Genomic DNA, 19,381 nt, shown 5'->3' on the forward strand with positions numbered 1-19,381 from the left:
TGTTTTTATGGTCAGGAAGTCGTCAAGGAGCACAAATCAGGGGAGCTGATCCCGACTCATTTTCTAGAAGACTCTCGATCTTCGAGACAAAATCGTCATTGTTCTTACCTACTATTATCGCTATGATTATCAAAAAGAGTAAAAAGCAAATATTTGAGTTTTTTCAATCGCAACCAAAACAAAATTCAAATATTTAGTTCCTTCACTCGGGTTTGACTTTGACCTCTTGCCATCTCCCACTGATTAGAGAATTGAACGATGAAGGACGCAATCAGTGGTTTCTTTCTCTTGTCAAATTAGAAATATCTAGAGATAATTTAATAGATAATGTTTGATTCTTCTCCACTGCCCAATGCCTTAAAAAAGGGACAAAACAAAATTAACCCAATGTAACTATTAACAGTAACAATAGCTATTAAAAAAATGAAAGAATTAATCTTGAAAAAGAATGGACCTTCCTTCTTTTAAAAAATCAAATGTGATTGGGTTCAATTTGCCAATGCTTACTGGCTTATTCTAGAAACCTGAATTGAGTGAATAACTAAAGCAAATGCATATGAAGAAATTAAACAATTTTGAGTGAGAAAGTTAATTATATCAGTTCTACTTTTCCACCTTGAAAAGATCAGATTTCCTGCAAATGAAAGAAGCCTCAAATTTTTGATCTTCCATTGAACAAGACAGCAAAATGAAGAAAGAAGATGAGTAATCCCTTCACCCACCTATATGATTTATAAAAATTAATTATTATGGGTATTTTAGTCATATCGTATGTATTAAACAATGTCAAGGATATTTTGGCCTCTCCAGACTAAAAATCTAAAAACATGTAGGAAAAAAAAAAATCTCCACTTGCCAAGATAGTTGCAACTTATAAAAGCTTTGACTTTGTCATAATTTGAAGTTGTATACATAATAATTCCCATTTTTCTATGTAGATTTTCCCTTTTTTTTTTTTTCTGGGTAAAGATTTCTATGTAGATTTTCCCTTGTACAAAAAGTAGAATTTTGCTTATAGTTGTTATCAATTATACATTTGAGTATTTATGAAACAAGATTTTTATTTGCAGCAGCGTTGTTGGCTAATACAAATAGTTAAGATTTCGCCACGTGTCTAAAAAGAAATTGGATGATTATAAGAGAAACCACGGTATAATATGTCGCCGAAATGTCGCGACATTTCGTCGAAAAATCGATCTGTCGGAATTGAGCGAAATGAAATGGGGAGTCGATACGAAATTTGCCAAAAGTCAGAGATGTCGACGAAAAATCGTCGGAATGTCGTGATACATCGCCGATAACTTCTAAATATCGCAAAAAGTCGAGATATAGAAGGTTTGTCGATTCCAAACACTTCCAGAATGTACCAGGGTTCATCATCTATGAAGGCGATGGAAGCAGAGAACGGACGATGCTTTGCTTCAATCGGCGATGACATCTACTGCCTGCGTTAGCTGCTCCAGAATCGCCTCTACAATCAAATCCTCTCTCGCGATCTCGCTCCAAGCTCTCTGCTCTCTCATATCTGGATTTGCTTTCTGTGTTTTTCATGGTTTTTCATCTTCTTTTTCTTGCAGATCTCTTCATTTGACCTCTGCAACTAATGCGCCAGCGGCCTGAATCTTGTCCTTGGGGCAGCCATCGTCTTCCTAGTGGGAGATAGCAAAAGACACTTCACAAGTAGTAGAAACAGAGGAGAATGAAGAAGAGGCCTAAAGATTGTTTGTTGCAGCCGTTTTTTCTAACAAATTGCTTAAAGATTGCCTTTATCTCTTCGAACTTGAAAATGATTTTGGCGAGGAAATTGCAGAGCTTTGCTCACCTTTACTCTTATCTTTATTCTATTTTTTCGTCCTTTACATTTTCCAGTCAGCACTGCAATTTCAGTAATTCACTCATTCGAATCACGGACCCCATGGATGTCGACAAAATGTCGCCGACATTTCAGGATGTAGGTGGTGTCGACGGCCACCAACACCCGAAGTATCAGCGACATTTCGGACCATGAGAGAAACTGCACAAGTATATATGTAATTTATTTATCTTTACATCAAAAGGTTAAACAAATTTCAAAATTTACGAAATCAAGTCCCTAACTCTACCCGACTCAATTCTCAAATTTTCCAAACCCTATGTGCTCCTTCGCTCCTCCTCCACCTCCTCCGACCATCATACACTTTGAGTGATCAAATCATCTGGATTAGACATTAGATTTCAGTATACGTATGAGGATTTATGAACTGATTCTATCCTGGGTGGCCCACCTAAAGCAAGATTAATCGTATGATGAGAATCGAATGAAAGGTTCCCTTTTGAAGGGAAGTAGTGGTCCCACTTAAAAGTTAGATCGAGCACGTGATGGGGAATATTCACTTCATGCCTTTCTGTTTCGCGCGCTTTACAACTTAAATTGTCGTTTTCTGACCGAGAAATTGAAAGATTCCCGATACGAAATCTCGATATTTTTCAAATTTATCGTCTCGCTATAACTAAACCATGTGGATCTATAAATTTGCCTAGTAAATTTGCCCTTTTCAATTTTTGCGGCTGCGCTTCAACGCAAGCGGATAAGGACATTCTTTCCCGTAGACCGCACCGTAAATCCAACGGCTATCGTGCTCCTTAAAAGAATATGAGATTCTGAGCCGTCGATGAGAACACCTTCGAGTAAGTTAACCCTGGTTAGGATTTAACCCAACCAAAACCAGAATAAAACATCGTTCTGAACGATCCTCTCTGGTCTACCCTTCCCTCTCTCTCTCTCTCTCTCTCTCTCTCTCTCTCTCCGGTGTTGCTCAGCTGAGCGATCTGAGGTTGAGCTTGCTGGTGGAATCTCTGATCTAAGTTCTTCGTTCTCGAGCGAAACGAGAATCCAAATTTTGATTAGAGCAAAGCTGAGCTGAGCTGAGTTGAGGATCTGTAACTGTATACCATGGAATCTTGAAGTCTGCTGGGAGACATTTGGTCTGGTTTCTCAGATCTACTTGAAAAGCAGTTCTCGGAACTATTGAGTTTTTGAAGCAGTTGAAGGACTGGTAAGTAAATATCAATGGCGTGTTCATTTCCTGAAGAGCTTCTGGAGCATGTTTTCTCGTTTATCGACTCGTATCAGGACCGGAATGCTGTTTCTCTTGTCTGCAAGTCTTGGTATGAGATTGAGCGGTGGTGCAGGCGTCGGATCTTCATCGGTAACTGTTATGCAGTAAGTCCGGAGATTACAATCAGAAGGTTTCCGGAGCTCCGATCTGTGTCATTGAAAGGGAAACCTCATTTTGCTGATTATAATCTAGTACCACAAGGATGGGGTGCTATTATGTATCCTTGGGTTACTGCCATGGCTCAGCCTTATCCTTGGTTGGAAGAGTTGAGGCTGAAACGTATGGTGGTGACGGATGATGCTTTGGAGCTGATTTCTCGTTCGTTTAAGAATTTCAAGGTTTTGGTTCTCTCGTCCTGTGAGGGTTTCACTACTTGTGGACTTGCCGCCATTGCTGCCAATTGCAGGTTTCTTTTCTTTTTCTTAGTGTCTTGTTTTGTTTCTCTCCGGAGTGCGCCCCCCCCCCCAACACACACACACACAAAAAGAAAAAGAAAAAGAAAAAGAAAGAACAGTCAATACTGGAGCCTTGGCTGTTTTGTTAGTTCTTGTTTTTGTTAAAGAGTCAATGCTACTGAAAGTTTTGATCTTTTATTCTTGTCAAGGTACTTGTGAAAGCTTTGATTTCCAAGGGCTGTTTTTGGGGTTGGGATGAAATATTAGCGTTGAGTTTTCTGGGGATCCCTGCTGTGATTACGATTTTAGCTTGGCCTACGGTTTCAATTCGTGAATGATTAGAACTTTGTTTGCTTTTGCGAATTTGGATCTTCTTTTCGGCTTGTAGAATGGGAATCTATTGGTCAGGAGTAAAAGATACCGTTTTCAGTTTTCCTTCTTTATTTCCCAAAGATCTAGAGAGTAGTCGAGAGTTTGCATGACCCATGTAGATAATCTATGAGGATCATTGGGGTTGCTATTTACGTTGTTATGGCTTTTCAATTGTGGGGTTCTCTCTCAGGATTTTGAATGGTTGCTTTCGCAAATGTGGGTTAATATTTGTGTTAATATTTTGATTATGTCACTTTTAAGTATTCTCGTTGTGCTACTGCATTTGGTACTTAAATAGATTTGAGAACAATAAGTTTCATTTTATGAACTATAAATTTCACTAGAATTGTTGTATGCAAAATTCATCACATGGTGTTGTAGTTCCCTTGATTGCCATGTCATTCCCTCCGTGCCAGGTTGGATTTGGCAGCAAAGTAGTACCATTCCTTCTTTCTTTTCTCCTTAATAATTCACTTTCCAATGCCTTTCCTTTTTCTAAATGGGTGGATTGGATTCTATAATTATCTCCAATCCTAAAAGGCCTGGATGGATGAAGTTCAAAATCTCGTTCCTTGACATTGCTTACCCCTGAGCTCCATAACTTGTTATTTATTGATTGATGTTGCTGTATCATATCTTTTTTCACTCGAGATATTCATATGTTGGAATTTGCCTTAGAACTGTTGTGACTGATTTCTTTTTTTCATTTTTTTTGGGCTGCTGTTAAGATGTTAATTCTTCCATACCTTGGTCTTAACTATGGTCTGTGTTATCCCTTGTGTGATTGGAGGAACCTGAGAGAGTTAGACTTGCGGGAGAGTGAAGTGGATGAGCCAAGTGGCAATTGGCTAAGCCATTTTCCTGAGTCATGTACTTCACTGGTTTCGCTTAACTTCGCATGCCTGGATGGGGAGGTCAGCTTCTCAGCACTGGAGCGCCTCGTAGGAAGGTGTACCAATTTGAGGACCCTTCGGCTAAACCAAGCAGTGCCCCTTGACAAGCTTGCAAAGCTCCTCCGTCGGGCCCCTCAACTGATTGATCTAGGCACAGGGACATACTCTGCTGAGGTCCGTCCTGAACTCTACTCAAAGCTTGCAAGCGCCTTTGCAGGCTGCAAGGAGCTTAAGTCCCTTTCTGGGCTCTGGGAAGTGGTCCCTGCTTATCTTCCAGCTATCTACCCTGTTTGTCCTGGACTGACATCATTGAACTTGAGCTATGCTGCTGTCCAAAGTGAGGATCTTGTCAAGCTTGTTAGCCAATGTCATAATCTGCAGCGGTTGTTGGTATGTTCTGAATGATCCTATGTAATTTAAGTTTCATTTTCTCATTCAACATGTGAAGTTTGTGCACCTTGTCTGTTGTTGACTAAATTAGTACAAAACTACAGGTACTGGATTACATTGAAGACAGTGGCCTTGAAGCTCTTGCTGCATCTTGCAAGGATCTGCGGGAGCTGAGGGTATTTCCATCAGACCCATATGGTGCAGAGCAGAATGTTTCACTAACAGAACATGGCTTAGTCTCCGTTTCGGAGGGTTGCCCCAAGCTTAATTCAGTGCTTTACTTCTGCCGTCAAATGTCTAATGCTGCGTTATTTACAATTGCTAGAAACCGTCCCAACTTTACTCGTTTTCGTCTGTGCATTCTTGAGCCGCATACCCCTGATTACCTTACTTTTCAGCCTCTTGATGCGGGTTTTGGTGCTATTGTGGAGCACTGCAAGGATCTCCGGCGCCTTTCACTCTCTGGTCTCCTCACAGATCGAGTATTTGAGTACATTGGCACCCATGGTAAGAATCTTCAGATGCTGTCAATAGCCTTTGCCGGGGATACTGACTTGGGACTCCATCATGTGCTGTCCGGGTGTAAGAACCTCCGGAAGCTGGAGATCCGGGACTGTCCCTTTGGTGACAAGGCCCTCTTGGCCAATGCATCAAAGCTGGAGACAATGCGATCCCTTTGGATGTCTTCATGCTCAGTTAGCTTTGGAGCTTGCAAGCTGTTGGGTCAGCAGATGAAAAGGCTCAATGTGGAAGTTATTGATGAGAGGATACCACTGGATTCTAGGCCGGATGGCTTTTCGGTTGAAAGGCTTTATGCTTATCGGACGGTTGCAGGGCGTAGATTAGACAGCCCAAACTTTGTTTGGACGGTGGATGATAACTCTGCCATTAGGCTTTCCTAGTCAATCCATCGTTTTGGGGGAGGAATACTGGGACAGTTTTGAGGTAAGAGCTTACCTTCTTTTCCTTTATTATGTATTATGTTCTTAAACTCCATGACTGCATTGGCACTGGATGTTGATATGGGAGAGAATCAGAGAAGGGTATATAAAGTGTCAGGAGGTGGGAGGCGTTTGTACTAGTAGCCAGCTGGTACAGAAGGTGAGAATCAGGGCAGGGGGCTCAAATTGGTGGGGGCAATAAGAGATCAAGCACTTATTATTACATCTATGTAAAAGAGTGAGCTGATTCTGGGCATCAATGTATACATGCTGGCATCTGTAGCTAAACTATTCTTACTTAACTATTTTTTGGATTAATTACTTTTAATCATTATTGGATGGATTTCACTGTGCTCAGCCTGACATGTTCTAATTGCAGATAACTCAGAGATAAGGTCAGGTTGTAGATAATAATGATTAATGCTACCCTACCAAATTGTGTTTTCAATTATCGCTTATTCTCAAGTCAATCCATGATTGATACCAAATTCATCATTTATCAACTTTTATTTGTTTGAGTCATTTCAAGCATTAAATCGTGTTTTTCTTCCATCCACCCACCTGCAGATCCCTAAACAAATTTATGGTCATTATTACAGTGCAGCATTGATTTAGATGTTCGTTTCTCTTCCTGGTCTTCGGTAGATCTTCTCTCTTGATTTGCTTTTAGGAAACGGATGGTAAGTTGGTGGGTTGGAGTTGGTGTTAGATAATTGGTTATCTGACTTATTTCTTGACTTTTTGCATCGTTGGAAGGCCTCTTGGAACTCAAATATTTCGTTTTCAGTGTTGCGTGTGCGTGTTCATATGCATGTTTTTTGCAAGTGGGTTACGAATAGGGGTTGGTGCATATTCTCCAATCTCAAGGAACATTGATATCGTAAATGGGCATATTTTGACTCAATTCTCTCTGAATATGTTGACTGTTTCTGGTGTTCAGTAGTCATGAAAATATAAATTTATATTTTTCCCTCTGGATAAATAAAGGTCTAGTTTTATGGGCGTTCGTCTACAGATGTGGTTCCTTGAACCCAGGTTTAGCTTCTGGTGCTAGAGATGACTACATTTTTAATAGTTCAAAGAAAAATTCTGTAGTCATCATGCCACCATTTTTAATGTAGAACCTGAACCTTTTTTCTGCCCACTTGGAGAGGAAATATTACAACTCCCAGGATTGGATTCTTAACATGTGTTTAATCTTAAGGGTAAGATTTTTCTTTTTTCAATAAATTAGCTTAAAGTAGAAATCAACACCATTAATCAACATTTACTAAGAAAATATCTTGTTTGGAGAATAAACGTGTTAGGAATCTAACTACGTGTATTAAATCGAAGGATCTAAAATAAATAGTCTAAATACTGAAAATAGCACTAAGAGTGGTGAGAAAAATATGCACGGCTAAGGCATCTAGCATGACCTCAAGGAAGGTTGATTGTAAGGCAATGTCCATATAAAAATTCTACTTAGGAAAAGACTTGTCATTATTTTCTTTTTGGGCTCAAAATTTAACTACAAAAAATGATAAACATGGGGAAAGAGTCTCAGAGGAACAACAAAGAAATGATGAGAGAAGAAGTGAGGGAGGGAGGGGAGAAGGGGTGGGTGAAAGGCCTTTATTTTGTAATCAATTTCTGTTTTACTATTTTAATATTTTAAATAAAAGGTTATAAGCAAAACTTTAAATCATTTGTTGCAATCCGCGGTTCTCTACACTTACTATACAATTTGCCCAACACTATGCATCTTCTCTTTCTTTCTTTTTTCACTCCTTCAAGGGAGGGGGAGGGTTTCTGGTATGGGGTCCTGCAAAAGTGAAATGATTTACATATTCTAGCTGATCTCAAGGAAATGAAGATCTTCCCAATGAAGTAGATTTTCATTACTGTACACTCAGCGTGTGAACACCAACACTCGAAAGCCGGTTATGTAATCGCTGCCAATCCCACGACCTCATCTTCCTCTGTGCTAACTTCAGGCATGGCAACTGAGCTGCGAGTCCTTGCTGGAAAAGCACAAATATCATGTCAATTGTGATTCAAAGATTTACACAAAAAACTGAGCGTAAAAGTAATAGCAATTTCCTCAACGGAGATACACTTTTACAGATGCAACAAAGGCAACAAATCCTGAGAGCCCAGTTGACAGAGAATGCAAAAAATGTCAAAATGAAGACAACGAAATACCAAAAGGGCCAAAGAAACTGGCTGATTTCTATTCAGCATAATGCTATGCATCAAGGAAGCCTAATTGAATTTTAATGAGAATGTGCTCTGCCTACGTGAACAATCAATCATCTACGACTTGGGTTGAAAATAAACCCTTTAAGTTGTGCCTTTAATGGTTATCAGGTGACCGGTACAGCAAAAAAGTTCAATTCTTTTCAGCACCCAAAAACAGTAAGAAACAACGAAAATGCATTAACACAAGAAAATTTGTTTCTTATCTAAAACAGGAAATGGAATAGAAACGTTGCCATACAACTCCTTAGTTACAGGCAATTGGATTATCTCCGTTACTGTTCTTTGAGGTTATACTTTTGAATAGTCAGGCATTCTCTACTTTGCACAAAGATTATTGGGATTTGTGCCTCACCAACCCACAATCCCCCCCTCCCCAACCCTTTTTTTTGCAGCAATGATGGTAATTTCCCACTGAGGCTTCCTATTTTGACAACTGGAGATGAAGACATCCAAGAGTGCAGAGAATACAAAATAGTCACAACTAAGGCTCTTTTTGGTATCAATTATCATTGTCAATTATGAGAAATTTTCATTATTTTAAATTGTTTGGCATCTATTCTGAATTTTATTTTTATTTAAAATAATAGAAAAACCTCCAAAATCCATAATGAACTTTTTGTCCATTATGGATTATGATGAGAATTTCATTATCTTCATTTGTGTAAGTTTACTTAAAATTCTATAAGTAAGATGAGGGTAAAATAGTCAATACACATTCTTTTATAACAATCATACTTTTTCCTTCTTTTCTCACTTGTTTACTATCATTTTTAACAATTTTTTATCTTGACACCAAACTTATTTTCCATTTCATAATTTATTTTCGATAAAATTCACCAAACCATTTTTCATTCTTGACCAAAAATGAATTCTTGTACTTATTTATTTTAAATAGGCATAATAGAGAATGAGAATTGATACCAAAAAGAGCCTAACTCAGTTTCATTTTTCTTACCTAGCTAAAACATTCAAGAATACAATCAATAGCAAGACTATATCTTCAAATAGAGAAGGCAACGTTTTCCTCTAAGAAGCCCAGCTCCAGTCTCATCTTGGGACAAAGTCTCAGGGGCAGCTCCAGATTTTCTTGGTCCCTCGTCCATACCCATCCAAACACCGTTCCCAATGGGATCTCTGCAAATTTAGTTTAAAAGGAATGTTTCTCTTTATCTCTTCGATGTGCCATACCTGTTTTGAGAAAATTTCTTGAACACCCATTTGGATTTGCAACCAGGCAGATAAGTTAACTGACAATGTAGAACAAATCTTACCCAGCTTTCAGATATGCATAAGCAATGGAAGACGAGAGCCAACATTAGCAAGTGCTAGGATTTTAGGGTCTCTTATGACACCAAGCAGAGATTTCTCTGGCTGTGGATTGCACTTAGGGCTGCAATGGGCCAGGTTGGGCCAGGCTTTTGCAATCCCAAGCCCAGCCCTATATGTTCTAATCTGAGCCCATTCCCGCCCTGACCCTAGTTTAGGGCCAAGGATTATTACCTGGCCCTAAGCCCTACAGGGCCAAGCCAAGCCCATTCCCGCCCTAATTGGCCCTAATTGGGCCGGGTCGGGATGGGTTGACCCTGACCCTGACCCTGATTGGCCCTATTTAGCCCTTATTGACCCTAATTAGCCTGGTCCCTTGCCCTGATTGACCCTATCTTGACCCTAGCCTTAATTGGTCATATTATTGGACCTAAAATAACAAATGTAAATTCATAAAATAATAATAATAATAAAAGTATCATAAGTAAACTAAAAATAAAATTCATAAAAATATAAGATGATTCAAGCTCATACAAAATGATAAAATAGTCAATAAGTTGATAGTGTTGCTTTAAACATAAATAAATTCATACTCTATAATTCTATATTGATCTCTGAAAATCTCTCATTGCTTTGATGATGGAAATTGAAAACCTCTCCCATTACTTTGGTGATGAAAATTGAAAACCCCTCCCATTAATATCCTTATTCAACAAAAAAAAATCATATTCAAAACTTTGTTAACAAGTAAATCAACGATAATTTAGTATTGATATTTTTTTCGTAGTTAAAGAAAATTATATTTTAGTTACAAACATAGTTATCTATCTTTAATATTTTTTTTCTTTCTCTGAAATATCACATTGGAGGCAAAAGAAAAATGTCAATATTCATGATGAGAAGTTGGGGTGTAGATTTGTTAGATATTAATTCTCTATATACTAGCTTTTATTATTTATAATATATTATCTCGCCTTAGTCCAAAAAAAAATCAATGATTTTTTGGAACTAAAATTGACTTGATTCGAAAAATAAAAATTATCTTAAAAATAATATAAAAAGTGAATTCATAGTCTAACATTATCAAAATGGCTGAAGGTCAAAGTCGAGACTTATAATTATATCAATGTTAATGTGAAGATTATGGTAAAAATCTAATACATGATCAGGGTCAAATTAACATTAAGACTAGAGCCAAAATTTGGATCAGGATTGGGCCAAAATCAGGTGGATGTTTACTACATTGGTAATGAAGATATAATGTATTTTTATTAATTTTTTTACAAAACATGATCATGTTTTTAAAATTTGACAGGTGTCAAATATTCACCCATGTGGATTATAATTAATTCCTCTCCATATGGGTGGAGGGTCCAAACTCAAATCAGGGCCTAGATCAAAGCCAAGATTAGGGTCAATATCAGGGCTAGAATCAGGGCCAAAATCAGGGTCAGAATCAGGGCCAATCAAGGCCAAAATCGGGGCGTGAATCGGGGATCGGTCGGTGATGGGCCAGGCCTGGAAGAGTAATCCCGTGCCCGCCCATTTGGCCCTAGTTCAGGGCCAGAATATTTTGGCCCTAACCCACCCTTAGGGCCAAAATCTTTAGCCCAAGCCCTATTCGGTAGGGCAGGCTTAGGGCAGGTCAGGGCACCTACGGCCAAACTTGCACCCCTGGATTGCAGCCTCCAATCAGGTAATTCTCTCTCCTCCACAACATTAGTTAAGGCTCCTTCACCCAAGTGCGGGCCAGCAATCCCCACCCCCTTTAATTTCTATTTTGAAACCCTGCCCCGTTCAATCCCTTCTCTATCATTATTCACCCTAATTCCATATCTTCCCATTCTACCATCAGAATCTTACCAAATTGCAGACGCATCATCCTTATTTCCCCATTAACATTCAATCCTAATTGCAGCCCCTATCATCCATTCAAAACCCTAACCCTTTGATACCTTAATTCCTAAAACCCAAACCCAAAACCCAGAGTCCATCCAACAGAAAGCCAAACTTGGAGATCATAATCTAGGCATAGTACCCTCAGTTCTATCCTAGTTTGAGGCCAGAGTTCCAGCAGCTTCAGCAGAATCTCTTGAGAGCTCCAAATCTGCCCTAAAAGCTGATTATGTCTTCAGATCCTGGATTGAACTACATCAAGAGCTGGTAATGCACTGAACATCAACCAGGGTGGATGCAGGTTTACACAACTCTTCTTTCTTATGTGGAAACAGGAACCAGCAGCAGTCCTCTCCAACTAAAATTGATAGAACTCCATCAGTTCAACTCCAATCAAATGGAGAGACCCTCCAAAGCAACAGATACTTGGAAGATCAACACAAAAATAAAATATAAACAAGGGAGTTTAAGGAAGAAAAGAGTTGGGATGAGAGAGATTGAACTCTCTCTGAAACAGTGATGCAAGGCAGACAGTAAAACTAGGCAGAATGCAGTAACAGGACCAGAGCACAAGAGAGCAGAAATAAAACACAGAACTCAAACCTTTTACAGAGGAACCAGGGAGAAACAAACGAATAGGGTGAGAAAAATAAGGAAGAAGCTGGGAAAGAGTGCAACAGGATAGATGACTGCTCGTTACCCTGCTCTGGTTTGTCAAAGAAAACAGCAGGTCACTGGCATATCTTTGTTGGAGATTAATGACTTCAGGAACATCGCTTTAAATGGAGAAGGAAGGGGCTCCAGAGAATATACCTCAACCCAAATTGTCTCCCTAGCAGTTTGGGATTTCAACATAAAGGGTAAAATGGAATATACCTCAACCCTAAATTGTCTCCCTAGCAGTTTGGGGTTTCAGCATTAAGGGTAAAATGGTATTGGCCATTTAGTAAAACCAAACCTGACAATGTCATTAGTTACCAGGACTAAACTAAACCGAGTCGACCATTCTAATATTAGTGTAAAAAGATGGGGAGGGTGCATATAGTTTTTCCAAATAGGAGAGATTTGTAACATGATTTATGGGTTAGTTCCAGCGGATGTACACAAATTCACTCTCTCTATTTTACACATTTCATATTTGTAGTGTTTAATGCTTCAAAAATGTATTTCACATGTATCCCATACCTTTCCATGTGTGCCTTGACTTTGATAGGATACATTAATGCTTCATAAATGTATTTCACATGTATCCTATACCTTTCCATGTGTACCTTGAATTTGATAAGGTACATCTCTTGTAACCACCTTTCGGATGTGACATCAAATACCAATTCTTAACCATCTGTATTTCACCCTTCCCATAACTAGGAGGTGGTACTAGGAATCTAGGATGACCAGAGAGGTGACTTGACGGTATTTTTCACTCCCATATCTTTGACTCTTCGTAATGAACATGTATAGCATCTGACAATAAATTATGCAATGGTTTATAATTTTTATGTTTATTCTAATCTAATGTGCTTTTCAGTCATTTAAATTGATTTATCAGTGTTCTAGTAATAAAACTCGCCTGCAGTGGCAGGATGGATTTCTTGTTGCACAATAAGACCTGAAGGCATATCCGTGCCATCAGTAGCTTTCGAGGTTAGGTCCATACCTGATCAGGAACAGTTTCCTTCTGATTCCTCCTTGTAGCCATTACTCATGTTCAAGCAAATGTGGTTGCTGCACTCTCCCCCCCCCCCTTCCCCACACACACACACACAAAATAAAAAAAAGTAAAAAAAAAAAAAAAAACCCTTACTTGACGAGGAATCCATTTTTGAAAATGTAAACATACAAGTGTACAATGTATGCTACCAACCTAGGGTCCAAATTCAAGCTTCTGTTTTGTCTGTGTTTATTTAGGATCTTGGTTCAAAGTGTCACCTAGGACGCTTTGAAGCCTGGGCAACATTGCTGATGTAACTTTGCATCCAGGTCCCCTACAACACATTGGGTCGCCTGGATGCCATGACAACTATGTGTCCAACTACAAAAATTTAATTATGAACCTTGAAACACATCGCAATGATGGAAAGGAATCAATTCTCTCCCCTCCTGCAACCTTAAAAGCAGTGTTTCATAATTTCATTCAAAATAATCATAAAAAGCAAAGATTGTAAAGGAAACTAAAGCAGAATGAGGAAGATTCAGAAATCAAATTTTCCTCAAAGAGGATAACAAGTATGATCAAATTTAATTCACCCAAAAAGAAAACTATGATGATTTTCTTTTCTTTTTTTTTTTTTTTTTTTTTTTTTTTTTTTTTGGGGGGGGGGGGGGGAGCAAAGCATGATGAGATGATCAATGCAAAGATATACATTTCTGAAACTGCCAAAAATAAGAGTAAAAAAATCAAGAGGAGAAAAAGAGTCAAACTACTTACTTGAAACATTTGTAATTGCACTGATGCTTTTCTGAGCCAGAACTGCTTTCATCTTGTTTCCTGTAGCTAATAGAAGCAAGCTCTTCATATGCTGCTTTTGTTCCCTAGGGCTAGAAGTCTTTGTCAAAGCCTCCTCAAAAGCAAGTAAATCCTGGGGTGCACAAGGAAGGGAAAGCAGAACCTGCAACCCACATAGAGAAATCACATACCATTATCAAAAACTTTATAAAGGATCTTATTTAGGATTCTGGGTGTATGCCTGATTTGAAACAAATTCACAGCAACGCAAAGCTCTGCTAACTGATATCCCTTGAAATTCAACTTGGTCCATCCCCCACCCCCACCCCCAAAAAAAAAAAAAAAATAAAAAAAGGGTAAACTCACAAACCTGTCTAGGAGTGGGGTCCCTATCGGAGAGATAAACGAAGATTTCACGACAAAGACCTACAAGCTCTGCACTGATGATAGCATTTGACTCGAGTGTCAAACCTTGAATAATTGCATAAAACAATTTTTGGGCAACAAATTCCTGGAGTTCCAAATCATTTGTTGAAACAGCTAGAAGTATCACAGCTCCACAGAAAGAAGAAACTTTAGCTACTGCTTCACCATCAGTCCATCTAAATACTTCAATGCATAACTGCAACGCCGGAAGGAATGGACCCTTATGCTTCAAGACAAAGCTGCAAGAAGGGTGAAGGGGAGAAGGGAGGTCAAGTTTCTTCATGCTTAGGTAATCAACTAGATGTAGAATTAGGTTTTACAATGAAAACATGCTTTAAACTTACCCAACCAGTGACATTGAGGCAAAAGTATCCAAATCTTTGAGGGAAGTCCCCTCCAACCGACTGATATGTCCTACTTGTTCTAAGGAAGGGAGTCCACTATTTAGCGATGGTAAAGCAAAAACTGAGAGGAGATGACATATCTCGCGAGTCAGATCTCTAAGTAACTTTTCCTCCATTACCTCCACTTTCAGGTTCGATCCAGCAAGGATGCCATGGTTATCTGGAACCTTTGCACTACCTTCATGGAGAAGACAAGACCATGAAAAGCTCAGAGCCTGTAAACAGTGAAGAAACAATGGATGTAGAAGCTTTTCTAGCCACTCCTTCCACAAATCTGAAGGGCAGCATTTGACCAAAGGAACCAGAACTGAATGAATAAGCTGCCTCATATGCCTGAATTCCATGAACTGAATATTCTCCATAAGAGATAATGCAACCGAATGACTATCTGTGGATTTGAAAAAGGAATCCCCAATGGTTGTTGATAGACCCAAAACATTATATCTACAACCAATGAAGATATATCAGCAAGTTGAGCTATCAAATAAGAAAGACATGTACATTAGAGGTATAAAAATATGTTACTTTGAACTAGATTGAGGAAAAGACTCATATCTTTAGATGAATAAAGAATGACACTACATAGGTGAGAAGACACAGGAGAAGAGTGCCATACCATGCTGAAAGAAATGGCCAAATATTGACATGATAGGTAAGGGGTTCTGGGATAAAACAAATGACAAATAGAGGTAGAAGGTAACGGGTTCTGGGAAAACTACCCACCAGGGTTTCTTCCTATTGCTTTCATTTTTTCTTACATTTTACTTCAGGTCTCCAACATGTTTTGTAAAAACTAATGGATTTTCTATTTTTCCGCGCCGGGGTGGGGGTGGGGGGTGGTGTTTACAGCCTGAAGTAGCAACATTAGAGTCTCAATTTAGTAAACTATAGAAGCTGAGGAACATTAACAAAAACAGCTAGAATAGCGACGAACAGCAAAGAATCCTGAGAGATAAAAGTGATCTCAATTCTATCTATACATACCCACTGTCTCTGATACCCTTTAACCAATTCCGTATATCATTTTCATTGGTGTCGGCACTTCCATCCTTATTCACATCAACCTGGAACCCATCTGTGTAGTTTGAAGCATTTTTTGATGATTTTAGGTTTGCTTCCCCAATTAGGCTGGCTCGCTCAGCATCACTCATACTCATAGCAGCCTTTAAATCTGCTGGCAATGCTTGACTTACAGGTGGAGACCAAAGTGAATGTATTACACGAAGCAGCTGCAACAAGAACATTGGCAAAGCATTACCATGGTGTTGTTGCCAAGAATATATGCAAATCTTCATTAGATAAAAGATTAATAAACTTTTTACAAATAAAATGCATGGCATTTACAATATCTCATTTAACAAGCATTTTACTAACCCTTAGGAGAGGAGGCAGCATCCAAGACAAATGAGAAGCCATTGGGTGTTGAGAAGCAGAACAAACTACTAAGCCACCTTGTAAACTCGAAATGTTTTTCCTAGCACCACTCCTTTTAAGGGATTTCTCAAAGAATGTTACTGTGTGGAAAAGAGACCACATAAATGAAGTCTCGGAGCATAAACGGACCAGACCCATGGGTTCAGACAAATAATTATTTTGCCATTCTATTGAAGTCCATTGTTTGCTTAAAGGTTCAAGCAACCAGGCTAAAACATCTCGCTGCTGTTGAATCCTGCATCAGAAACTAAAAAGTTGAGAAAATTTGAGAGACACATTGCATAGATAACTATAATTGAGAAGACAGAATGCAGCATTAAAACATAGGATCAGTCTATTTCAAAAGAGAATTACCCAGCAGCAGAAGCCATGACAAGGAATGCTTCACCTAGAAGATTATGTTCCCCACGAAGAAGACGCCCTTCACTTTGCAGATAAGCCATGGTGTCAGCAATCCCCTATAAAATATATATAACAGGGAGTGAATAAGACAGATACTATTCCTTTCATCTATCATAGATGCTTCAACAAGAATAAATGCAACACATGCAGGCAATAACGTTATATGTACTGAATCTGAAAGTTTTTACTAGTTAAATGGATACTTTTATCTCCAAGAGTAACAATATCTGAACATTTCTATTTCTCCCAAGAATAGGTTTGACTGCCAAGAGAAATTTTCATATAAAAAACTGAGGAACAAATTTGTTTTTCAACTTTCAAAAGTTTGTTTAGCAGGACACTGTCAATTATAATGAAAAACTAAAAAGTAGATGACTAAAGAGAGGAAATATTGATCTCAGTAGGAGCTTCACCTCTTAATCTGTGTAGACTTCAAATAATACCTTATACGTAGAGTCTTCAGAAGACATTAAAAACAGAATCATAAAAGGATTTAAGTCCTATTTCCAATCTAACTCTTAAGGGACTCAAACTCGCTCTCCATCTTAATCTAAAGCATCTCAATTCTCAGGATTAGCTTCTAGTAGTAATCCCGACAACCATTCTATCCCTTTTTTACCCCTTACTAATTATTCTACAAGCCGCCTCAAGCTGGAGTATACAAAAATCAAAAGAATGCTTCAACTTGGACAAACAAGATTAGATTTGAAAGGAGCACCACTCTTGAGCTGTGTAGTAGTCAAAACACTAGCAAGTTCAAAGTAGTAATCCAATCAATTGTCATCAATCCATGCCTTCCCAGGGAGCTAAAAACATCAAACACCCTTCCCCAATAAAGGTCACAAAAATCTGCGCCCAACCACAACATAAAGGTCCATAAAAAAGTAGCACCTAATGGCTACACAAAAGTTCATTACATCGCAGCTCCAATGCTTGAAAGAAAATCTCATAAAACCACCACTCCAAATAGTCATAAAAATACATCACCAATGGCAATCCAAAAGCTAGATTCACTCGAGTCCATAAAATCCAAGAAAATATCTCAAAAGATCACTTGCTGTAACCATCTAACAACCAAATAATGACCAACAAATAGCATCTCAAAGGAATCTGAGAAGCAAAAGCAGCACCAATGAATAAAATCCCAAATTGGTGCAGCCTGAGGTCCATTAAAGTATAATAATGAAAAAATTAGTAATTAATTCACCAATAGTAATTGCAGGATTCCAAGGTGGAATTTGGACTTCCCAAAAAAAAAAAAAGTTTGCAGTTTCTCTCTCTCACACACACACACAATCGAGACCAATCTTGGTCTCAGGTTTTCTTTTCATGTTACCTTTTTCCTTTTCCTTTTCTACAACCCTACCCCCCGGGTTGAAGAAAAGTGGGGGTCCCCCATCTCCAGCATGAACCAGGGGCGCAAACCTATTAAATGATCATCACTTCCGAAGTATCTAGTAGTTCAAACCAATACCAAAAATCAAAGCACACAACAACAAATCTTAGTCGCTATCCCAATGAGACCATGAAGCAAACAGTAAAGAGTTTTAGAAGCAACTACATCCCCATGCTTCAAAAGACAGATGACCTTCAACATTCGACCAAGAGATAATCATGGCTGGGTTGCCATCTTCGTTGGCAGGATAGTAGCAGAACCTTCATCTTCAACCAGCAGCATATCAGTAGCAGTAGGCATTCAGCATAAAAATGATGTGAAACTCCAGTAGCACCAAAATATCTTCTCCAAGAACAGCATATAGAAAAAATAAGGGATAATTACTATTGCCCCCCTGTACTTTGATTTTATTACTACTGTATCCCCTGTACTTTTCAAAATTACTAATCCAACCTTTAACTTTGTCTACAATTACTATTGCCCCCCTACCGTTAAGTTCCGTTAGTTTACTGATGATGTGGCATCTTTATATTTTCTCAAAAAACCCCCAAAATACCCTTATACTTATCTATTTACTTATTTACCCTTTTGTCAAGTTACAGTAGTGCCCTTAATTAACTGTGGAGAAAAAAGTAATTATAATCCGTTTTGTTCTCAAAAGAAAAGAAAGAATGATTGAATAAAACTCAACTAGAAACCGAAGTGGAAGGAAAATCGAATTCAACTCAAATTGGAAACTGAATATCACCTAAAATATTTTCAAAATAAATGAAGTTTAGTGAATGTGGGAAACCAAATTGGATTTGGATTTTGCTCATTTCTTTAATTCAAAATAAATGAAGTTTAGTGAAGGTGGGAAACCAAATCGGATTTGGATTTTGCCCATTTCTTTAATTCAAAATAAATGAATTCAAAACAAATGAAGTTTAGTGAAGGTGGGAAACCAAATTGGATTTGGATTTTGCCCATTTCATTAATTCAAAATAAATGAAGTTTAGAGTAAATTTGACATTTAATTTGGTTTTTATAAATGGGATAACATCGTCTTTTGATTTCTTAATTTTAATGAAGGGCAAATTAGACATTATATATTCAAACTTAACGGTTACTTAACACCGTTATAAGGAAGGGGAGCAACAGTAATTTCGTAAAGAACAGGGTTTTATTAGTAATAAAATCAAACTACAAGGGGTGCAACATTAATTATCCCAAAAAATAAATAAATAACCCAAAGGCACAGTGTCCTTCCCATAACTTGATTAACAATGGAAAACACAAGAATAAAAGCCTAGTAACCAAGTTATTCAACAATCAATCAACAAAATTAGTATTTAGTCTGCAACTCATCTCAGCAGTAGAGTGGAAATCAGATTCAAAGAAT

General features: G+C 38.3%; 2 protein-coding genes across 2 annotated transcripts in view; one reads left to right on the forward strand and one right to left on the reverse strand.

The window, feature by feature from the left end:
• Positions 1–2,792: 2,792 nt before the first annotated feature.
• LOC149010423 (protein TRANSPORT INHIBITOR RESPONSE 1-like) lies at positions 2,793–7,617 on the forward strand. The gene is made up of 3 exons (XM_089163750.1): positions 2,793–3,504; positions 4,656–5,148; positions 5,253–7,617. Exons 1-3 carry the CDS (start codon positions 3,050–3,052, stop codon positions 6,048–6,050), a joined length of 1,746 nt encoding a protein of 581 aa, XP_089019876.1. The 5' UTR covers positions 2,793–3,049; the 3' UTR covers positions 6,051–7,617.
• A 67-nt stretch (positions 7,618–7,684) lies between these two features.
• LOC149010424 (ARM repeat superfamily protein) overlaps positions 7,685–19,381 on the reverse strand; it is a 41,247-nt gene continuing 29,550 nt past the window's right edge. Inside the window, exons 16-22 of the mRNA XM_089163751.1 lie at positions 16,557–16,660; positions 16,143–16,437; positions 15,753–15,997; positions 14,709–15,212; positions 14,309–14,603; positions 13,921–14,101; positions 7,685–8,092 (exon numbers count right to left, since the gene is read on the reverse strand). Of these exons, the coding sequence (XP_089019877.1) occupies positions 8,013–8,092; positions 13,921–14,101; positions 14,309–14,603; positions 14,709–15,212; positions 15,753–15,997; positions 16,143–16,437; positions 16,557–16,660 (1,704 nt within the window). The 3' untranslated portion in view covers positions 7,685–8,012. The remainder of the gene's footprint in view (positions 8,093–13,920; positions 14,102–14,308; positions 14,604–14,708; positions 15,213–15,752; positions 15,998–16,142; positions 16,438–16,556; positions 16,661–19,381) is intronic.

This window comes from Hakea prostrata, chromosome 7 (assembly GCF_041222555.1).
Source record: "Hakea prostrata isolate BN-2017 chromosome 7, UWA_Hpros_2, whole genome shotgun sequence".
NCBI lineage: Eukaryota > Viridiplantae > Streptophyta > Magnoliopsida > Proteales > Proteaceae > Hakea > Hakea prostrata.